The following is a 23973-nucleotide window of genomic DNA, read 5'->3' as shown; positions in this document are numbered from 1 at the left end:
GCCAATTAACTAATGAAACAACCTAATTAACAGCTATAATTCCAAACAGGTAATGGGTTTCGAGGTACTATTCACAGACAGCTTCCTCAGAACTGATCCGACTCCCCGCATCTTTGACTAGCTGCATTGACATTCCATCCCGACCGCAAGGTAGTATCACTAACCCCTGCGCATGTAGCTCATTTCGGTGAGCAAAGCTCTAGAACCGTGTTAGTTCTTAGAAGAGCACGCAGTTTGATTACCCCAGCTGTGCACACAAGCAAACTTTTGAGATGAAACCTTAAGAAACTGGCAGAACTGAGATCTGAGCCCCAAGTCCAACCTCATCTTCCAGTACCATCATCACTTTCTTAGGTTTAAAGACCTGGGTTCATTTCCTAGATGCTCCATTAGACAGGACACAGATTCCAGAAACTTCCTCGCTCCATCGGCAAATGGTAACTGTAATTCTCACCCTATCAACCTCGAAGATTTCTCTTGAAGATATATAAACACACACTTGAAAACTACAAAAAAATGTAAACCTTGCCAAAATAAATGTTATTTTAATCAGTATTCTCACATTATTTTTGCTGATTTGAGGAACCAGAAAAGGAGGGAGTCTCTAAAGCAATGAGATAATCTTGAAAAAAAATGACCTCAGGTCTCCACTTTATCTTGCGGAGGGGAATATGAGCCCCAGGGCATCAGGGTCTGGGGGACTGCAGGTCCCCTGCCTGCCAGCCAGACAGCTGAGACAGGCTGGAAGAGTGCATGCTGTGTCCTTGATATGGGCGCTCAGCAAAGTGAGCCTTTCAGAGCCACATAGGAAACACCAGGTCAGTGAATGTCGGCTTGGAGCTTTTTGTAGTATCCCTCAGTAAAGTGATTTTGGAATTGAGGAAGCTCCCAGAGTGGCAAGGCACTATACATTTCTATATCCTTCTCTTTGGAAGCCTCCCTTCTAGGGAAGTAAGCCCTTCCAAAGAAAAAGAGTAATAGCTAATACTGTATTCTGAGTTTAGGAAGTCACTGATAGTAAATTACACCATCAGTTTAAGAACAGCTTTTTTACAATGGAAGAAAATACTACCGCACTAAACAGATACATCAACTGTTAGGGCAACCTGATTTCACAGATATTAAAAATAGAAAAAATGTGGGACTCTTATAATTGAGGAAGTGTGTTATTTATTTGATAAATAACCTTAACCAAATACAATATCAAAAAGACTGGGCTGTTGACGATAATTCTCTTTTCAGTAATCACATTTTTTAGTAGAAAGTCAGGGATGGAAGTAGAAGCTATTTATGTCTCAGTTTTCACAACTAGAGAATGAAAATTAAACCTGATTTGGGTCTGAGGGTGAGGAAAGAGAGGAAGTACTGAATTTTGACTTAGCATCCCTAAATCAATATCAGTTTTTTCAGTGAAAGATTTTTATGGTTAAGCAGAACATTCCTAAAGAGGAGAAAACATTAAATTTACATGTAAGATGCATTCAACCTCCAAATAAATGTTCACCCAACCATTTACTACGCCATATGCCCAATGATACACCCAACTTTTTTGTTGGCCTGTCAGTTGTTGACACGACACATTCTTCTTAAAGACATGGGCAACATGTCCTCAACTCACAGGCCAATAAGGGAGAAATGAGAAATAGATCAGAAGTAGGTAGGAATGGAAAAGTCATAATTCAGAACAGTGGGAAGAGCCAGGTTCAAGTTCAAACATACAGAAGGAGGCCTTTGCACAATCCAACCAAATTCAATGCATTCACATAGAACATTGCTCCAAATTGTGAATCAATTCATCAACTAACCTTTTCCATCTTGTAAAAGTAACAATATAAGTAGATCCTGAGATGTCATAAGGTGGGGCATTCAGGGTAAAACAGCACAGTCGAGATGTGATATAGCTTTGTACCTAGAAGTCAATGCCATCAGTCAAGCACCGCCCCGGTACACAAAGGAAACACATTACACACTCCCTACCTCTAACACTTCTCGATAGATATTCACCAGAACACTGTGTCTAAGAGTTAGAGGTGGAGAGTGGGAAGGTCTACTTGGTCCCATGGAAGGCACCCACTGTAAAGAGTACAGGCTTCCAAGTTAGGGACCATCCCCAAGCAGCTCTGCCACCCCAGGCAAGGCAGCTAGTTTAACTCAGCAGCTGTCTTCGCTTCTGTGCACTGACAACAGTCCCTTCCTCTCTGGGTTGTTAGAGGGATTCGTACTAACAGTAATAAAATTCCTAAATTCCTGCCATCTATTGAGCACTTTCTTTTTTTTTCTTTAAGATTTTATTTATTTATTTATTTATTTGAGAGTGAGAGAGCACAAGGTGGGGAGGAACAGCAGAGGGAGAAGGAGAAGCAGGCTCCTCGCTGAGCAAGGAGCGCTGTGCGGGGCTCAATCCCAGGACCCTGGAATCATGACCTGATCCAAAGTCAGACGCTCAACTGACTGAGCCACCCAGGTGCCCCTACTAAGCACTTTCCACATAGTAAAGATTTGCTTAGCATTCAATAATATTCTATTATTTCATTTCACCTTTACCCCAACCATGGACTATGTCTGATCCCTATTGTACAGATTAATAAACCTCCAAGATCACCCAGCTGATGGCAGGATGGAAACTCAATTCTTGTCTGCTATTAGTGATCGCTCTTATCACTGTGATCTGATACGAATTTAAAACATTCTTATTCACCGATGTATCCCAAGCGGCTAGAATGACACCTGGCCCACAGTAAGCATAAACATAGTAATAAAATCTGAGGAGTGAATGAATAGCTAATACATTATTATAAGCTAATACATTATTCGATAAGCATTTTACAAAAATTCATCATTTCATTTCATTCTCACATTGCTCTTGGTCTAATATCTCTAATTTACATCTGAGCAAGCACAGGTTCAGAAAAGGGAACCAACTTCCCAGAGCCACACAGTTAGTAAGGGAAAGAGTCTGGATTTGAGGGAAGATCTTGTTTCTTCGAAGCCTTCGAAGCTCGGCTTTCTTCTGAGTGAAACCGCTTTCAGCACCTCGGGAACAGACACTGCCTGCCATACGGCAGCCTTTCCATAAATATCTCTGGCTCTTCACCCGCATATATTTTAATCCACTTAGGGTGGCTGATCTAAAGTAGAGTTGTTAACTATATTGAAGTCTTATGGGGAAATGCTTTTAAGCACCCAGCATTAAGGTGCCTGATGAAAATGGCATTGTCTGTTTACTTTGTTCAGTTTTTTAAACTACTAACATTTAGGGGCTGCTGTAAGGAGTATGCAAGTCAGAAAGGATGTTAAATGCTTAACACAGCAGAGTTAGCCAGCAAACTCCACCCCTACCGTCTTGTTCCCTTGACCCCGTGCATCTTGAGACCTATGGTCACTCCAGCACGTGGAGGGCCAGGAGGAGGATTTTGAGTCCACTGCCCACACCGTTAGTAACAGGTTAAGCTGGCTGCCTCGCTTTCTCTACAGTGTAAGCAGCAGAAGGCTAGGCAATGTGTACTTTCCCTCTCTATCATGACTACGTGGCTGCTGGACTTCATTTAATCCAAAGGCAGGGGCACAGGAGTATTATTACCTGCTAGGTTCATTTAACTACTGCTGCTTTCCTTGATGCTCTAGAATAAAAAACATATTCACCTGCCTTCAGTAAATCTTTAGGTGACATTAGCAAGCTCTCCCAGGCAACCAAAAGGAAGAGATTTAGTGATATGTATTGCTACCAAAACAAAACTCTTTTAACCTGACACGGAACTGGAAGATCTCATTGCAAGTTATGGATGGATTTTTAATGTGGGATCTTCTCAGTATTATTGAATTAGAAAGGAACTATTTGCGTTTTTTAATATAAAAGGTGACATCCTTGGGGCACCTGGGTGGCTCAGGTGGTTAAGCTGCTGCCTGCAGCTCAGGTCAGGATCCCAGGGTCCTGGGATCGAATCTCACTTCCAGTCTCTGCTCAGCCGGGAGTCTGCTCCTCCCTATCCCCTTGCCCCTCCCCCAGCTTGTGCTCTGTCTCGCTCACTCTCTCTCTCAAATAAATAAATAAAATTCTAAAAGGAACCAAACTTATTCCTGATAAAGCTATACTTCAAAAACAGCTTTTGAAATTAAAAATTCCAAAATTCATACCATTGGTATAAATTTTACATTACTGAGCTTAGAACAGGACAGTTAAAAAAATCATTACAGTGGTGGTTGATTCATTATGATAAATTACATTTTTTTGGACTGCATTGGAAGAACCTGAGTCAGTACACACACACACACACACACACACACACACACACACACACAGGGACATTTAAAATAGGAAGCGCAAAACCATGAGAAACCACACCAGGACAGGGGCATTGGCCCTTTCAATCACATCCATCGACACCTGCCCGATGGCTGTGGCTAAGGGGGCAGATTGGTCACCTTTGAAAATGAGGATGCAATTTTATGAGAAAAACTCATCAGCATCATTCTAATGAGTTACCGTCTTTGTTGTGAGAAATGAGAAACTCCGTGGTCTCACCCTAAAGAGTATTAAAAAAAATTACTAAGAGGAAATTGAAAAAGTAATATATGTCAGAGTGATGAGGCAACTTTTTTTCTGATTGAACAGATAGATAAATATGGCAAGCAGTATCAAAATACATTTAATTTTGCCACAACAATGGATATTCTCTTGACAAAAAGCATATGAATCACCTCAGACTCATGAAACCAGGTGGTAATAAATAGATGCATTTTTTAATGATGCTTGGAGTGGTTTCATTCCCTACGCTTCTTTTTTTTTTTTTAGATGCTTGTTTTCTTGTTTATATTTATTTAAATTCATCTTTACAGGCTGGATGCCCTCACAGTACTAGGTAATGCTAAATATGGGCAGCACTTTTCTTGAGCAATTGCCAAACATTTCCTCACTGGGACCCACTGCTCCAAAGAACCTAGAATGTTGGAGATCACTGGTCCCAAATTTATTTATTTTTTTTGGTTTGTTTGTTTTTTGTGTTTTTGTGTGTGTGTGTGTGTGTGTTTGTGGGGTCTTTTTTTTTAGCTCATTGCTATTGCTTTTTTTTTTTTTTCTCCCATCTGGGAAAAAATATAAAATATACAGTTCATAGGTCCAGAGCTTCATCTAGGGATGTTTACTAAAGCTTCTAAGGACCAAGGCTGAGTCAAACTAAAAGGTGTTCTCCCAAGCAATAAATAACATTAATCTGATTTAGTCACTTAATCTGGCATCGGCAGGCAGAAGCAGAAATACTTCCCCACATTCTAGGTATTTTTTTGCTGGTATTAAAACTTAAACTCTTAGGCAAAGCCATATAAAATCTTACAAAGTTGGTCTGTCTGCAAAATGATGGCTTCACTACAGTGATGATCCTCTTTGGAAGGGAAAAATAATGTTTTCGGAATTCCACAGCGTTAGCAGCAGCAAAGAAAATAAATAGGACTCAGAGTTTAATTTGTAGTCGTTGGGGGAAAAGGGAAAGATGATGAATAACGAATGTTACAGTTCATCCTTAAGAATCTGTCTTTGCTATCTGGTATGTGGAACAACCCTCTAGGCAAATATAACGACTATTAAAAACGAAAATGTAAAGGCTCTGCAGAGAATTGGAAATTGGGGCATTAGATCATATTTACAAACATTTTCATTCCCTACTATTGAAAATCGAGTGAGAAGCCACAAATTGACACCTGGACCACAACGGCATGAAGGAATTTGCTTTGGTACCAGACGTCACACTTGCCCTTGTTATGTATTAACCATGGGCTGAAATATGCATTCTTTAAATTCCAGTTCCGATTCTCTATAGGAAAGTCTTGATACGTTCACAGATGAAGAGGGGGGAGCTGTGTGACAGCACAGTGACCCAGAGCCCTCGTTTACCAGAAGAATGAATTCATACGAGGATCCCTGTAGTGGAATCAAGATGGCAGAGGTCTTGCAACGGGGTTGTGGTCGCCAAGGAGGAATGTCATTCTGTGCAAACCGAGGGGCATTCCCCACCACGCTCCTGTCCTTCCTCGTCTCCAGTGGGAAACCAGCAGTTTCTGTTTATGTTCTTGGGGACCAGAGGTCCCAATGGATCTACCTCTACCACCCCCCTGATTGCTACCTGATTGCCACCTGATTTCAGCAGGCATCAAATCCAGCTGCTGCTTCTTTTTTTTTCCCTCAGTCTCCCAAAATGTAGAACAGTGCCTGGCCTTCTTCAAAGATTCAACAAAAACCCTGCTACTTTTCAAGAGAAAATAAGAACCTCTCAATGATGGGTGAATTCAGCTGTCCAATGACACATGTGAGCATGCAAACAGGCAGTCCTTAATAAGGGGGACCGCGGGAGATCACCTCAAGCCCCTTGGATTAAACCTCAGACTCTTGCCCCACGATTTTTCATAGACGCTTAAGGAAACACAGTCTTCTAGAGTGACCTTAAGGTGCCAACAAGATGCCCCGTTCCATGACAGTACTCAACACTTGGGACCTAACTTAAACGTCCCACAGCCACCAGGCAGGAAGGGGGCCTCCTTCCTGCTGCTGCTGCTGTGGAAAAACATACTCTTTCTCTGATCAGTGCAGCTGTTTCTCGGAAGGAGAAAAGAGGCTGCAGCCCCTACTCGTCAAGAGTGGGGGCTATGGCTTCATACAGTGGCTGCCATCTTGACCATCCGGCCTACTAGAAACCTCGGCTCTTTTCTTCATTGGCCAGTTGCTGGTGCCATAGACAGCAAGCTTTACAGAATGCTCTTGTTAATCCAAAAGAAGGGATTTTCATGAACGCAGATGGCTGGGTGATTTCCCCGTCTTCTACAGTAGGAATGAGAGCAGGTGGTACTAGGGTGATGTGCACAGAGCAGACCCCAGAAAGGATTTGCTGAGTGAGTGAGTGAGTAAGTGAGTATATAAGCGCTTAACTTGTGCATGAAACAAATGAATGAATAAAGCAACACTTTTAATTTTGAAGCCATTCAGAATAAAACAGAGATGTTCAATTACCTGACTTTTCCAGATAATGTGGAAGAGATTTTTTTCTTTGCTAGAATCACCTAGTCATTTCAATCCCCTACTCTTTCTGACAGTAAAAGAGTTGCTAATATGGTATTATCTCTTTATACAAAAATACTTTTAATATGTAAATATTAATATTCATATAAACAAACACAAACTGCTAACCATAAGCAATAAATTTCCAAGGGGAAGATGGGCATGGAACAAAGTGGCAATTTCTCCTTCCATTTCCAAAAGAATCTCTCCAAATTCCACTTCCCTTCCCCAAAGAAAATTGCATTTAGTCCTGAAAGTCATGTTTACTTGAGCTTTGCTAGGAGAACCTTTTCTGTGTCACTAGATATTTCTGTCCAGTCACAGATGAAGTCATTCAACTTTGAATTCCATATCAGGCCCAATAAAACTCTGAGCGAATATTTTACAAAATTCATTCTCCCCTCTTCTGTCTTCCTCTTCCCACATTCTAGTTAAGTAAAAGCAGAGTAGTAGAGGGAAAATAGCACCACAGAGAAATAAAGAACTCCTAAATAATCCAGAGCTTACCAATATGCCTTCCAATAGAGTAGATTTATAATTCAGATACAATTTTAAAACTTGCGGTGAGGGATGTCGGGTGGCTCAGTGGTTAAGCACCTGCCTTTGGTTCAGGGCATGATCCCAGGGTCCTGGGATCAAGCCCCACAGTGGGCTCCCTGCTCAGTGGAGAGTCTGCTTCTCCCTTTCCCTCTGCCTGCTGCTCCTTCTGTTTGTGCTCTCTCTCGCTCTCTGAGAAATAAATAAATAAAAATCTTTAACAAAAGAACTTGTGTTGACAGTGGGCACCTATACTGTGCTCAAGAAAAGGATTAGTGTCCTGGACACTGATCCCTGCCCACCAGTCATTCCACGAGTAAGACAGGCAGTCAATTACAATAACTCCCCACTTAATTCCTATCACACTGTAGGATCATCTTGTGCACATTTAATTTAATCTTTAGACTACACTCTAGATCAAAACTTTTATTCTGCCAATGGTTCCTAATGCTTGAGTACAAAACCAAATAAAAGAGAGAATAGGAAAAGCTCACGTTTACAGTAAAATATGTAAGAACAGATATTGTGATGCATCTTAAAATTTTTAAAAATTGAGGGGAAAAAACAAACAAAAAAACACCTGCATGCAGAGTGTTGAGTGTGCCAGATTCAGTTGTAGTGTTATTGTAATAGAAACTGTCAACAGTTCAGACCGTGGCCGCAGCTGCTAACTTCATTTTGCCAAAGGACTCAAGAAAGACTCAGGTCCAATAAGAATGATCATTGTATCAATTGAGTTGACTCTTACCTGGGAGGCCTGTCAGTTCCCTGAGATGTGGAGTTTCTTCCACAGTGTTTGCTGCTAATGGGCCACAGAACCAGGATTCAGGCCATGCTCTATAAGCAAATCATTCCCCTCGTGAAAGTCGAGTGGGATCCCTTTCCCCGACTCACCATTTGGAATTGGAAAACAAACACATTTACATTAGACTTTTTCTTTCTCGACAATTAAACAAATTAAAGACCGTGTTCCAGGCTGCGTTTGGGAGTACTGGATGGTCTTGTGCTCCTTAATCATATGTCTAATTAAAGATAAGACAGGAAAGGAAGACCCATATGCACACCTTTATCACATCTTATAAATCTGCTGTTGCTGATGAGAATGGTCTTGCTAAGATAACTGCCAAACCACTGGGTTGAAATTCCCTGATTCCTCTGACCTTCCCTTGGGTGTTGACACTCTCCCCTCCTTTGGGGGCCACTGACTTTCCCTAGTGTAGCTCCCAGGTTGTGAAGAGCCTCAGTGGCATTTCAGCAATGAAGCCACTGCCATACTATTTGTTTTTAAGTCGGCTGACATTTTTTTCTTTTTTCTTTTTTTTATTTAAATTCAATTAGCTACATAGAGTACTTCGTGAGTTTTGGATGTAGATTTCAGTAATTTACCGGCTGACCTGTCCACAGTCAGCATAGGCTCTCAGAACCAAACCAAGTTCATAGTCAATATAGTTCAATATAGTTCAATATAGTTCATGGTCAATATAGTCAATATAAGTTCAATATACACGTGGGAATGTGTATATTGTGCTCACAGCTGTAACTCCTCCAGCAGCCGTTACTCTCTCCCCACTTCTAAGCCTCCTTCTTGCCTTCATTTCTCCTCTACCTTGCAAGTGTTCTTAGTGAACAAAGTCCTGTGACCCACAGGGACTCCTTTTTTAGTATTACTGACCTTGATGATTGAGGTAAAGGCAGTCCCCTCTCTTTACCTGTTTTTAAAATTATAGATAGGAATGGCTTAGAAAATACTTGTTAATATTCATGATTAAGTCATGTTTAACTTATTTAAAAAAAAAACCTACTGAACTATGGTCTCGGAAGGACAAGCTTAAATCTCTTGGTCACGTAATTGGCAGTTATGAAGACCCTTCCCCTAAAGTGGGGAACAAGGACAGAAGTGATACCCAGCAGGGTAAGATCCTCAGAGCCTCTCACTGTCCCTGTCAACCAGCTCGGTGGCCACAGGCTGTCCCCTCCCCTTGGATTAAACCTCAGACTCTTGTCCTACAACTTCTCATAGGCCCTTAAGGAAACAGAGTCTTCTAGAGTGACCTTAAGGTGCCAACAAGATACCCCATCCATGACAGTAATCAACACTTGGAACCTAACTTAAACGTCCCACAGCCACCAGAAGCCCCAGGTGGACCTCCTTCTCGCTGCTGCAGCTGCTGCTGTAGGAAAGGGTACTTTCTCTGGTGGAGTGATTCTCCTTCCTTCAGCTTGCTGCCTCCATTCCTGACAAGGCAGGCTGAGGTGGGGAGAAGACAGATGGGCATAAATGCGGCCCCAGGTTGAACTGCTGAGAGACAGCCTCTGCCCTCTGGGCCAGCAGATGGCTCAAGCCAGCTCTCCCACGAGCTTGTCTGAGGCACAGCTGGGACCTTCCAACAGCTATAGGACAGTGCTACAGCTCTGTGTTATGTTATTAGCACAGTGCTATAAGCAATGTGTTTTCTTCCAGCTACATACTCCCCTCCAGGGACTGGTTTTCTCCAAGTCTACTCTCCAAGGCTTTCTGTCCCAGTGCCCATTCCTCAAGGGGGTCCTCTGGGACAGGATTATAATTGGCTCAGACCCCTGATAATGAGTCCAGGGAAACACTCACCCGTCTTTGCCTGTTCTCAGTGGGAGGGTAGCAAGGGCCAATGCAGTAGAGCCCTCTCTCTCTGTCCCTCTCCCTCTCATCCCTCTCCTTTCTCTTCCTTCCTCTTCTTTGCTCTTCTTTTTCTCTCTTCCCTCCTCAGCTCAAAAACCATAGCCTCTCACCTTTAGATTCCTTATGGCGTATGTTCCCCAACTTTGAGGGAACACTATTTACTTAACTACCTTTATTAACCTGGAGGTGAGGGAAAACTCCCCATGCCCCCTTCCTGGGAGTGAGGAAGACACACAGAATTTTTAAATCTTTCTGTGTCTGCCCTCTGAATTCTAGAAATTGTCCTCCTGGTTTTCAGCAGCATAGTCTATTCCCTCCCTTGGAACGCAACACCTACTGAATCTTGGTGCTTCGATGGAAACTTTCAGCTTAGCATTCTATTATAAGACAGGAAGGATTTAACTATTTTTCATGGTGAACTACTGTTTTCTGTTCTTCTTGGTAAGCTATTTTCATAGTAAAGTCATACCACTCAGAAAAATACAAGAGAGTTGTACAAATTAATACAAACGCCAGGAGTTACACACAGGCAATATTAACAAAATTAAGCTAAGAACAAACGTTTATTGAACATCAGTTTGGTTAGTGAAGTATTGTTTGGAGACTTGTGTCCCATTTCATCCTCACAATGCCCTTATGAAGTGGATGTCATTATTCCCATTTTACAGATGAATACCCTGAGGTTCTAGGTAGTGAGGTCATTTGCCAACAATCTCCCACTGGTTAGGGGCAAAACCTGGGTTTGCACCTGGGCAGTGGATAATTTAATTCCTCTATAAACATATCCTAAATTCCATTAAGCAGAATGATCTTTAATGGCTCTTAGGAAGATTTTAGAGGATTATTTTTATTGATGTTATGGTTATCTTTACAACATCTGGTTTTCATGCAAATTATCCTTCTCCTAATGTGACCACAAGTGACACTGCAAAGATCCTGGCACTTCTAATTCTTTACTCTTGTCTGTGAGTGGGGGTCTGAAGTTGAAAACCAATCATCCAACAGGGATCCTAATTCTGACAGCAGGAAACACTGAGTAGGTACATATTCCCAGGGGTAGAACACCTCTCAACACCCAGAACACAAGCATCGCAGTTGCTCATTAAAGAACTACGTGGAGTCCCTTTCTTGCAAATTGGTCTGATATAATTTGCCTCATCTCCTGGGCTTCGGTGATACCACCTTCAGGCACCGCCATTCCCACTGCCCATGCCCAAGCCAGACATTGTTCATCCCTCATGGTGTTATATTTGTCCTGAACGCTGACACCTCCAGAGTTTGGGGAAGCCATAACCAACTGATTGCCATTGTCTCCAAGATTAAACCCAAGGGTCCTTAGTTGAGCGTCTCCCTCTTTTGAGCTCCTTCATCTGCTTATCTTCGTGCCTTTACTGTTTTCCGGTTCAGATTCTCTGTGAAAGCCCATTTCAACACCCACGCCTCTCTTCTTCGCCATCGTGGACAGAGTGCTAAATGCAAGAAGGCCCCAGTGCATCTCAGAAAAAAAGAATTTCATTTGGGGAGTAACTGTATTCTCCTACCTTTCCTGGAACCAACATCCTAATCGGAGCTGCCAAAATAAGGCTAAGTGGGTTTAACCTTACAGTTGGAGCCCAGTGAAATCACACTGAATGTGTTATTTTTGTAAAATTTTATTTATTTGACACAGAGAGAGAGAGAGAGAGAGCACAAGCATAGGGGAGGCAGGCAGAGGGAGGAGGAGAAGCAGGCTCCCTGCTGAGCAAGGAACCTGATGTGGGACTTGTCCCAGGACCCAGGGATCATGAACTAAGCCACAGGAAGATGCGTAACTGACTGAGCCACCCAGGCACCCCACACTGAATGTGTTATATAAAGAAGACAAAATCCTCCCTCAGAGAAAGAGAGAGAATGGCTGTTGCCAGACCAGAGAGGAAGGAGAAGGTAATGAGCTGTTTCTATCCTGGGGATCACTCATACTGGTTCCTTGGCGCTCTGGTGCTCTTTGTTGGATGCTAGTGTTAACAAAAGCCTCTTGACCAAAAAGTGCTGAGATTACACAAATATTTGGCAAAGAATCATCTCTGCTGATGGATTGAAGATGCTGAGAAAGTCACCGATTCACAGCATTGATGGATTTCCTTTTCTTAAAGATCGTGCAATGAAATTACTTGTCAATGGTGACATCTGCAAACACATTCTCTGTGGCAGAGTTTAACAGCATGTCATAGACAATTATGACACGTGGCCTATCAGATGACTTGTCTGGGTGCCCTGGGCTTCTGTGATGCCAGCGTCTGCTGTTGCTGAGGACACCACATGTAGGCAGTGAATGAATTCAGTACATGTTATCTCCATCAGTTCTAATTCGTCCCTACTAAGCATCTCAACTAGTACGAAGTCTCTAAGGACACTGTAAAGATAACCACGTGACCCCAAATTGCTGAGATTTGCTACAGTTCCAAGACAATAGTCCTCATTGCCGCTGAATGCACAACAGTCACTTTTATGGGTATGCCACCCAAACTTTTACAGGAACAGGGATTACACGTGCTAACGAACACCGGCAGTCACTTTAACTATATTTTTTTAGTTGCTCTTGTGCCACAGACTTCATTTTCTGTTGTGGTTTATGCTTATAACTTTTCTAAAGAAAAAGACAGGTGGACACGAGCTGCAACAACCAAGGAAGTCCTCCGTCAAAGAGGCCAGAACTCTTTTTTAGATCTCAAGCTGTCATTATGATACGAAGGGCCCAACCCTAGTTACAGCATTCATCAGAAGATGAATCATTACAGTTAGAACCAAGGCAAAGACATCGAGGATCATTGCAAACAATGCCCGAGCTATTTGCTGTGGGACTGATGAGACAATAACTTCACCCCAAAATTTCTAATGTTGTAACCAAGGCATAAAGTAGGCCATGCATTTTGAACTGAAGTGACAATGACTCCAGAACCTCTCTGTCAAGGATTCATGGAGGCATTTTTCCTCACCCTTGGCCAGCTAGAATGGCATCCTGGCGATGGAGCTCCTATCCAGAGCCTCTCATTACCGTCCACATCTTTGTCTTTATCCCAGAAGTAACTCCATTTCAGCGCTCCTCTCCACCCGCTCAAAAACCATCGTTGAATCTCCTTGCCCGAATGCAATTTGACAGCTTCCATGCTGACCTGTCCCTGATCCACTGTCTCAACCCTCTTGCTTGAAAACTAGTCAATGCCCCAGCCCCCATGTCTCTCATGGCCAGCTCGTCTGTTGTTTGGAATGGTTTCTCTGCCCTGCCGAATCCCACCCAAAATTCGAGACTCAGCTCTGCCCCATTTCTTCAGTCAAGTCTCCCTGAACTCCCTCATCATTCTTCCTCTGATACCACTCATTCATTCCCAACAGACCTTGGAACACTCACCACGTGGATATAGAGATTCTTATCAGTAGTCCTTACTACTTGTTTGGTATATATCATTTTTCTGTTGAATTGATAGAATCTTTGCATGAGATGTGCCTGCCTTGTTACCCCCTCCTCTGTCCCTAATTGCATCTTCTCAGTCTTCTCCATGGCGCATGATGCTACACTCCACGCAGAGAAGAGTCAGCAGGCACTAGGCTGCTCTGCCAAAGTCAGTTCTCTTGATGCAGTTAATGCCTTGACCAGGAGTCACAGCCTACTGGCTGGCTTTGCTCACTCAGCATCTTTCCTTCAGAACTCCCCTAGCAGCAAATCCTTAGCTCTGTGAGCCAGAAACTCAGACTCCAAAGGGCTTGGTCTCCAGATGTCTCAGAAGCATCCCTTCTCTCTCTGCCCTCAAGAAGGAGCTCTCCAAATATCAATGGTCAGTTTTAATTTCCTGACTTCCTTGGAATACGTATTGATGTAAATACTTCCCTTGAATATCAAAAGGCCTCTGATTTCAAATACAGTTTCAAATACAGTAAACTGCCAACTTTACACAAGTGCCAAGAGCCTCACACCATGGCTGCCTCAGCATCTCTGGCTTCCTTGTTGAGATCTCTCTGGCATCAGGATCGGAGGAAGCTTTTTGGTGAGGTCTGTGGAAGTACTGAGAGGAGTCGGGGCCAACCTGAACAAAACGGGCACATTTGGCAATCTGTAGACCGCACTGTGTGATCATCTCTACCCTCAATGAATGGGAGCAAATGAAAACCAGCGTTCTGGTTTTCACTGGGGGATGTTGGGAAACCCCCACAGTGCATTGCCAAGTTCTTGCCATGCCCAGAAAGTCATCCCAACTCCCCTGCAAGGGGAACAAAAATGAGAAATGCACAGCTTCACAGAAGGCTTCCAGACCTTAGAACGGTCCAACCACCCCCCACCCGCCACCTGGCAGGCAAAGCCTCCTTATTAAAGGATTCCTCCAGGTGTGCAGTTCCAGATCCCTCTGGCTCCCATGCTAGCCACGGCAAGTGATGCTGGGCCCCCCAAAAGAAAAGAGGAGCTGGTAGGGAGGAGTTTTAGTGGCACTATGTTTTAGTAATGTCAAGCACAGTATTCAGAGCAAGGATGCACTTTGGGGAAAGGCTGGAGAGTCGTTTGCATTTGCCTTTCTTCTTTGCGCTGGGAAAGAAGGCAAAGCATCTCATTACCGTGATGGGAGCAGAGACTCGTGTCAATCTTCTGGGAGCAGAATGCCTCCCAGCATCACAGCGGGCTTAGCTGTCAGGCGCTGTGCCTCACTGGGAAGCCTTCTTCCGGCTTACTAACTCACACGGGCTCCTAAACACGCTGACATGCTGCCTAAAATAGAACCCACAACCCTGCCACCTAAACCAATCTGGCTTCTCTCGGCTTCCAACTCAGGCCAACCTGGTGGACTGGGGTTTCTCAGGTCGAAGACACGGGGAGGCCAGACTAGACAGGTACATGTAGGTGTGGGAGAAGGAGCCTGCTCCCCAGGTCTCTACATACCACCCGTGGGGTCAGAGGGACAGCTTCTGGGTCCTGAGCTGCTTCGTGCAAGACCACTCAGTGCGGCACTTGCATGCTCTCATCTATTGATGTGGACTCGTCCTGACCTGGCTGCCCTGCTGGGATGGGTTCACCACTGATGCTGCCAGACGGACCCGCAGGCTTGCCCAGGAGACCCGCAGAGTGACGGACTCCCTCAGGGCCTGCTGACTGCTCTCGCAGGCATTACATGACCTCCAACGGCATCCGCTGACAACTGCCGCCACTGCTTTGTATGCACACAGCTGCTCCATTAGCACCGTCCCTTGGGGGCTCCTGCAGTGGGAGCAACGGCAGCGCCAGGAGGATTCCCTCTTGTCGCAATCCTCATCACCAAACCGTGTTTGCCCTTGTGGTTCTCCGGCCAGTCTTGTTGCTTCTGGAATCGTAGGAGTAGCAGAGGCTAGAAACCATTCGTCCAAAAGACATGTGTTGAGAACCTGTGTTCAAAGCCCTCTCTGGAGGGCTGTGGGACCGGAAAACAGAGTCATTTATAAACTCGGGACTGCAAGCTGCATGTTGTCCCAACAGAAGTTCCCACGGGACACAGTGCCCTCCCGAAGAGTGGGCCCTCTCCCACGTCCTCCCTGCGGTGGGAAACAGATGACATGATGGAAGCGCCGCCATCAGACGCTTGGTGCACCTAGACTGCCCCGCTGTCACCTACCAACACCTCCATCAAGCGACAGCTGGGCCTCCGCGGTCCCAGCCACTTAAAGGGGGCAGACTAATGCCCACTTCCTAGCGGAAGTAAGAACATGGAAGGAAACGAAACCATGGACGTAAAAGCACTTCTGGAGACAGTATTATAAATACGTCTAGGTGGTCCTCACGTCATGTGACCACGGTTCACCCTAGGAGGGAATCCTGGAATGTGACTACAAGAGCAGCCCTGCTGAACCATCCTGCGCTGTGTGGGAGAGGAAAGCCTCCAACTGCCAGCTCCGTGACTCCCCCAGAAGAGTCCATAACTTTGGAAGACAGATCATCTTTTCATTCTGTACTGATTAAATTTGCCCTTAGCAGCATAGGAATGTGATCCATGTTTCCAGCTTTCATAGACACCGTGACCATTTGCCATCTTGCCCACGCTCCCTTTGCTCCCTTCCTCCTCAGCGCCATCACCAGATCCAGCCAGGTCCCTCCTGCAACACTCCGCCCCATCCCCTCACTGAAGCCAGAAGCTGCTAGACGCAAGCAGAAACCTTCTCTGCCACCCGCCACAGAAGCCCTGAACTTCTAACCCTTAAGACCTGGTTGCAAACACATTATCTAAAATGCACATTTTCAAAAAGTGCCATTTTCAGTTGTCATTCCAACTCTATTTTAAGAGTTTCAGGCATTCGTTTATGATCCCAGTTCTCTCAAACCTTCAGAAAGCGGAAGCTCCCTGACTGAGCTGGGAAGGCAACCCTGTCTCCCTGATGCCAGAACTAGGGTGGAGAGACGCACTCCTGCTAGGCTGCTGAGGACCTTGGGGGAGTAGGATGGAAGGTGAAAGGATGCCGGGATGTAGAGAGCAGAGGAGAACAAGGCAGGGGAAAGATGTGAGGGAGCACAGCAGGTCTGAGATGCTCCTCTGGGGAAGAGATGTGGCTTCCCTGCTAGAAGAGGGTCTTGGGTGCCTGTGAAGTCCATCTTCTGGCTGGTTCGGAGACAACAAAGCAGATGTCTGTGAAACCCCAAGTTTGCGTCTTCACCAAAGGTTGATTTTGCTTTCAAGTAAGGTGCTTCCCCCCGCCTTCCCATGCATCCCGTTCACGTGTGCTTATCTCTCCTGCAGGTGCTTGTTCCCTACCCCTGCCTTCTACACCCTCCTCCAGATCTGGTCACAGTCTCTCCGTAGGCTCTTGGGAGGCTCCTGCACAGAGCAAGGCATGAGTGACCTTCAGCTGCATGTGCAGAACCAGAGCAGAGCCCGCCTCCTCACCTCTGGGCCCATCTCTTGCAGATTATTGGGACCATCCCTCTGATGCCGAATCCGGGGCCATCGAGTCAAGCAGCGAGTGGCACTCAGGGCCTGCAAGTGCAACCCATCACCCCCCAGCTCCTGACCAACGCCCAGGGCCAGATCATTGCCACAGTCATCGGGAACCAGATCCTGCCAGTGATCAACACCCAGGGCATCACGCTCTCACCCATCAAGCCCGGCCAGCAGGTAACGGCCCAAGTCCAGGCAGCTGTAGCTGCGTGGACCACCTCCTTCCCACTCATCTTCTGTTTGCGCTCAATCAATGACGGGTAATTTTTATAAAACCACAGAAGATTCCAACCTGAATCCTAACACATCAATAATTTTAAAAGGCAAGTAGCTCTTATTACATTCTTAGAGAATATGGGTAAGAGCTAGTTCTCTAACCTAAAAATATGAATATATTAAGTTATAAACAAATAGCCGCCTAAAATTCAATAGGGATGTGTCCTTGCTTGGACACTGGTGATACTTAATTTTCAGACAATTTTAAAAGGGGTCAAGAGGAAGCCAAGTCCACTTCTGCCTTAACTGTTAATGAAAAAAAAACTGCTCCATTGTGAAATAAAGCAGGAGCTGTCCCATAGCAGGGCAGGTGTGTACAAGGTTTAGAATCATCACAGAGGTGGGAGCGGCCAACTCTGTCTGAGGAGTTTTGAGTTCTCACGGAGAAAATGGTTTGGGGACAGAGTCTTGATGAATGAAGATGGAACAATGATGGAATCACAACATGCCAGGTCACAGGCACAAAGACAGGGAAATATGAAGAAGGATGGAGCGTCATGAAATAGAAGAAAGGTTCATAGAAAGGGCTCCATAATCAAGCTGGAAAGGATGGACTTCATGTGATCTTGAACGCATTACGCATCATCTCTGTGCCCCAGTGTCCTCATCTGAGAAATGGGAATAACCAGTACCCGTCTCGCAGAGTGGTCACGAGGATTCAGTGAGTCCATCTGTATGAAGTGATCCGTGCCTGGTACACAGTAAACACTTACACGCTCATGATGATGGTGATGACCGTCCATTCGGCAGCTCTGGAAACCTGTAAGAGGTATTTAAAGGGAGGAGTGACATGTTCAGTTTTATTTTTCAAGAAAACAACTCTAACTCGGGGAGCAGATGGAGGCTGAGCTGAAGTGGTGAAACATCAATTGTCAACAAACCATTTAGGAGACTATAGTAAAACGTGGACAGGAATTTATGAAAGCACATGCCAGATAGTTGAAACCAAGAGTCTGGAACTGTAGTAGCTCCAGGACAGGACCTGAGAGTCAGCGAGTGCATACATTGTCACTGAAAGCAAAACCAACTTTCAGAAAACTCAGGAGCAGCATAAGAAGGAAGGAAGACAACAGAGTCACTTGGGGAAACATCAGCTTTTAAGGAATAGAAGAGGAAGGAAGAGATGGAAGAAATGGCCAGTTAAGGAGGCGAGGAATCTAGAGGGTAGTGATTGAGCATCCAAGAGTTTTTTTTTAAAAGGAGGAACCGACACAGTGTCAAACACTGCAGAGATGATATCGGGTAAAGCAATGGAGAAATATCAGTTCTCTCTTTGTTGTGACGCTTTAAAGTCTGGAGCTGCTCTGTTTGAAACATTTTGAAACCAGCAGCAGGGTGAGTGAAGAAGCCAAAGTTGGACCAGGCTGAGACCCAGATTTGCAGTTGGAGGGTGCACTACCAGGAAATGTAGTGGGAGAAGACAGATATTAACAGTGAGTACGTGACTAAGTACATGGCCTTATGAGTTGTTGGAAAACTCTATAATGGGAAGCGTCTAGCAAGGAAATAGGATGTGAAAGAAAAAGGAAGAAGAAAGCACTGCTCTATTCATCACCTGTAACAAAGTAGAAGTATCTTTCCAGATATCTCAGCCATTTGGCTTCTGATCCAGCCATGCATAGAGCCCATTCTTGGTGGCACTTAAAGGCTATGCTTGGAAATTCAGCTACTTGTTCAATAAATATTTTTAAAAATCTATTTTATACATATATATGTATAAAAATTTTATATATGTATAAATATTTTTAAAATATTTAAAAATCTGTTTCATACACATATATATGTATAAAACAGATTTTTAAAAATATTTATTGAACAAGTAACTGAGTATGTATGTGTGTGTGTGTGTATATATATATATATATGTATATAGATTCCCACCTGCTATTTGTCAGGCACTGTTCCTGGAAGCTAGGCTCATAGACATGACATGAGACATGACAAAGACATGACATAGACATAGACATGTCATGTCATAAACATGACGGATACCATGAGTCTAGGGAGGAATATGGACATTCATCAAAGACTTGCACAAATATGTACCTGAGATCTCTAGTAAATGCTGAGGGAGTAGCGAGGGGATCTAGGAGCAGGTCCAGCAAGGACACCTCCTCCACTGAGGGAGGAGGAAAAAACCAAGTCAGGCCTGAACACACTTCCTAGAGATGGTGACTCTGGTCTTATGCCCTTTGGTTCTCCCACCGAATCTGTAAGTCTACTGCCTAGAGAGCCAAGGCTCCCAGCACCCCTCTTCTTCCTCAGCTTAATCCTAGGCCGTGGTGCAGTCCCTGCCAAAATATACCACTGAGGACTTCGCTCCCCCACCACACCCCTGTCTCTCAGCTAGCTTATCTCTTATACTATATACAAGATGCCATTGGACTCTTTACCTTCTAAATGGTTCCTTAAATAAGGCAAGAGATTCTATCTTTTATTGGCTTTTTAAGACTTATTTCTATCTGTTCAAACTTAGGCTAAAATTATCTCTAGGAGGGAGAAAATGAGATCAGCCTCTTTTCATACAATCTGCTAAAACTATTTCTGTCAGCAAAGCCAAGTTGTAAATTGCCACGAAGGTGATGAATTAATTAGAAATCATCAACATTTAGTACAAGGTAGTCTCGTTCTCACCTTGGATTTCAGTGGAGGGCGTGTAGGTGATAGACAATTTGAGTTACATAAAATTACAGCTCTAGATTTGAGGTAGAAGGATTTTAATCCAGGAGAAGGACCTAACCAAGAAATGGCATTAAAAAAAAAAAAAAAGGCAGAATATGGTACCATTCCTTCACTCTTTGCCCAAAGTACACATCATTGATCCATTTCCACAGCCTCTCTTGTGAGCACAGACACACCTCAGAAACGTTCTCACCCTGCACCTATTGGTCGCTGGAGCAAACTTCACTATCACTGCAGGAACATTTGGTCCTCTGCTGCTCTAACCTCCATGGTTGTCTTCTTTACTGTAGAATTAGGACCCAGCAACTCCTAAGAAACAGCCAGCCCGGGGCGCCTGGGTGGCTCAGTGGGTTAAAGCCTCTGCCTTCAGCTTGGGTCATGATCCCAGGGTCTTGGGATCGAGCCCTGCATGGGGCTCTCTGCACAGCGGGGAGCCTGCTTCCTCCTCTCTCTCTCTCCCTGCCTCTCTGCCTACTTGTAGATCAGCCCCTTGGGGGTGTGCCTTGCAAATCCATTTCGCCTCAGTTATAAGCAGGACTGTCCTGGACTGATGTGTGCACAAGTGCCTCTGGTGTACCTTCATGCTGAGAGAACACATGAGCACAGCTGGAGAAGAGTGGCAAGCGAAACTTCCTGAAACTCCAAGCAGCAGACACCCCGGGGCCCATCCTTCTTGTTCTAGCCACATGCCCATGGTCTATTCTAGTCCCAGAAAGATCGAGGGAACCAAGGGTGAACCTGGTTGGAAATATCAGGAAATGGTGGAAAGAAATGAATGACTGGTACTGTTTCTTGCCATCCGCCTCTGAAACACCGTGAAACACCTCAGAGCACCTAGTATGGTTAACAAGTTGGGTGAACTGATGGGAGACAATCAAGTCTGAGTCCTGGACATAAAAGCTGGGATCCTGAGGAGAGCGGATCATAAAATGCCCAAGCGTCCAAGAGTAAAAAGCTCAGAGCTGGAGGTGTAAGGATAGTGGTCTTCAATTTTTTTTCTTTAAATATTACCCTTTACATTGAAGAAATATAATACAGACAACCACTAAAAAATAAAGGATTTCTATCATACAGTAGAGAACTTTCTCAATTTATTTTTTCATGTGATTTATGACAAATGCCTGATCTCACAAGAGCATAGTTCCAACAGTAAAATACATCATAAATTATAGGAGCAGAAAGTTCCCTAACTCACACTCAGGAGGGAGTTCACTTTCATGGGAGTGAAGTAGCTTGGATCAGATTGCTTGTGGTGATTTGTTTTAATTTAACAAAAATAATTACATCTTTAACTTTATTTTCACATCTACCTAGCATTAATTAAAAGAACCTGAATAAAGTCTAAGGGTAGAATGAATGAATGAATGAATGAATAAAAACTAAGAGTGAACCCTCAACTACTCTTGATGATGATTTATGCCAATGATAAAAGATTGCCAAACTACAAAGTTATCATCTGGAAAGCAAGCAAAATATTTCTTAAATACATACCATGACTTGATGGTCCTAGATATAGTCTTCACAGTATCACAGCGGAGATTCTTGGTGAGCAGTGCAAGAGAATTAAAGTCAGAAAAAGACTAGATTTAAAAAAAAAAAAAAAACAGAGAAAGATGTAAGTATCTTTCTGTGCAATGGGGGGGGGGGGGGGGGGAAGAAGCTACTTAATCCAAAATATTTGGTGGATTTTGAAAGGAGCCTTTTGTTCCTTCCATGGGACTCTACAAAGTGTGAGGCCCCAGATCCCTTTACAACTGTGACTGTGAATTAACGATGTGTCCATAAGCAGCACAGACATCATTTTTATGTATGTTTATTCTCCCTTTAACTAAATTCCAACAAAATTTAGCAGGAGTTTTTAGCACGCTTAAGAGCATAGGGACATTTGAAAGGAAAAAATGTTGCAATCTGTAAAATTAAAGCAATGGAATTTTTCGAAAATTAAAGGCTGTGGATATAATCCTTGGAGACTGCCATCTACGAAGGCACGTGATTTCTCTTCAAAATGTAATCTTGGTGTTAACAGGAAGCCAAAGGAAAGTAGTTTATTTAAATTGCCCCCCAATGCCATCTGATTACCCAAATACGTTCATTTGTTTTTCAAGTAAATACAATATGTACTCCCTTACCTGCTTTGGAACGTCAGCTGCCCTTCCCAGCCCCCACCTGCCTGTAACAGGGGTCCCTGGTCTCTTTCCGGAGCCACCCACCACGAGACACAAATGAGGCGTTTCCACCCACAAGGATCTGAAGCAGCACAGGAATTCTCCTAGATGGATACAACGCCTATCACTGGCTCAACGCAGAGTGCCCTTTGACCTTCCAGCCGCACAGCTGGGTATCTTGCCTTCCGGTCTCCCCTTGTCACTCCCTGCCAAGCCCGGCCCGCAGTGCCCCCGCCCGCAGCGCCTTTCCCACCGCTTCTGTCTGGCAAACTCCTGCCACCGCCCCTCTGTCTGGGATCCCTTCTTCTCGAAGCTTCCCTACATGCTCCCTCATCTCTGCCTTCCCTCCGTTCCATTCATTGTCATCCCTTGTGCTGTCATTAGAAATCTACGCCATCGACTGAGCCCTCACCGCGGGCAGGGCCCAGAGCGACTTGGCCTCGCTGCTTTTCAGGACTGCCACCGGCCTTGCCTGCCTGTGTGCAGGCATCTCCCTGAATCCCGTCCCCACCTGGCCTCTCCTCACCTCCCCGCAGGCTCCAGGGCCTAGTGTGACTCCTTCTTGCGTCCAGCGGAAGCGGGCGTTTCCGCTTCCGGTGCGTAACTCCCCTGCAGACCGGAAGTGTCCGAGGGAGGCTTACATCTGGGGCTCTTCCTCCTGCCCAAGCGAAAGAGCTGTTTCAGGGTCATGGAGAGAACTGGAAGGAAAATTCAGGGAGTCTCATGAATTTCCCCCGCCAAAAGGACAACTCCCTCCTTGCTTTTTTCAAGCCTTCTAGAAAGGAATTCAAATCGCCACTTCAGGTCATGTTCCAGGTCCTCAAAATTTTTCAAGCTGGTTTGTCCTGATGTAAACTCTAAATCTTGGCAAATCTAAGACCTGGGCTCCTGTCCTACCCACCGTAGAACGAGCAGCTCAGTAACACAGTAACACTCAGGCGGTCCTCCTCATTCTTGAAGGTTCTGATTAAGTCCAAGCTGTTGTTTCTCTCATCTGGCATAATAAATCCTATTCCTTTACCCTTTTTAGAAGAAAAGCTCCTTCAGAACCTTTGTGTGGTCCCCCAACCATGAGCATCACCTAGGAACTTGTTAGAAATACAAATTCTTGAGCCTCATCCCAGATGTACTGCATCAGACCCTCCAGGCAAGGGTGGGGTATGATCTCTGTTTTAACAGCTCTTCCAGGTGATTCTGACGAATGCTGTATCTTGAGATCCACTGACTGAATTTCTCTTTAGGCTATTATAAGGTACAGAGTAGGTACTCAGAAAAATGCCAGCCAGTGCAGGGAGGGAGAATCACCATGTCCTCCTTCATGCTCTTGTTCCTGCTAGAACTCTTGGGGTTGTGTTCACATTCTCATTGCACCACCTGGGGATACAGCCTGGCGTTCATTATGACTCCCTGACATACTTGTAAAAGGCCAGACCTCCTGCATTTGGCCTTGGCATAACTGGAGAGTTTTTTCTTCCCTGAATTAATCTCTCTATATTTAATTCCATTTGAATTCTACTCTTTATATGCACTCATTTTTCCAACTTGTCTAGCACATTCCACATTTTATTCCACTTCCAAGACACTTGTCACCTCCACTTATTTTTATAGCAATTGTGGATTCAATTGGAAGAGATGCTTTATTCCACAAACTAAAACATTATTAAGGATATACTATGTTACCCATGG

At 44.5% G+C, this 23973-nt stretch overlaps 1 protein-coding gene and 1 long non-coding RNA gene across 3 annotated transcripts in view; one reads left to right on the top strand and one right to left on the bottom strand.

Moving 5' to 3' along the window:
* The window catches only part of POU6F2 (POU class 6 homeobox 2), a 369574-nt gene that overhangs the window by 322791 nt on the left and 22810 nt on the right, over window positions 1-23973 (top strand). The window contains exon 7 of the mRNA XM_082692653.1: window positions 17135-17341. Coding sequence (XP_082548779.1) covers window positions 17135-17341 — 207 coding nt within the window. The remainder of the gene's footprint in view (window positions 1-17134; window positions 17342-23973) is intronic.
* Window positions 16581-22590, bottom strand: LOC309845139. Of its 2 annotated transcripts, none has more exons than XR_014301065.1 (3): window positions 21614-22026; window positions 18148-18200; window positions 16581-16828 (listed from the first exon to the last, which is right to left on the bottom strand). It is a non-coding gene; the product is annotated as an uncharacterized lncRNA (long non-coding RNA). The 2 variants fall into 2 exon arrangements; XR_014301064.1 differs by lacking the exon at window positions 16581-16828 and adding an exon at window positions 22333-22590 and having other exon boundaries at window positions 17256-18200; window positions 21614-21702.

Source organism: Mustela nivalis (assembly GCF_964662115.1).
Source record: "Mustela nivalis genome assembly, chromosome: 12".
NCBI lineage: Eukaryota > Metazoa > Chordata > Mammalia > Carnivora > Mustelidae > Mustela > Mustela nivalis.
Note: the sequence above shows the minus strand (reverse complement) of the source record. Positions and strands in the feature narration are given on the sequence as shown.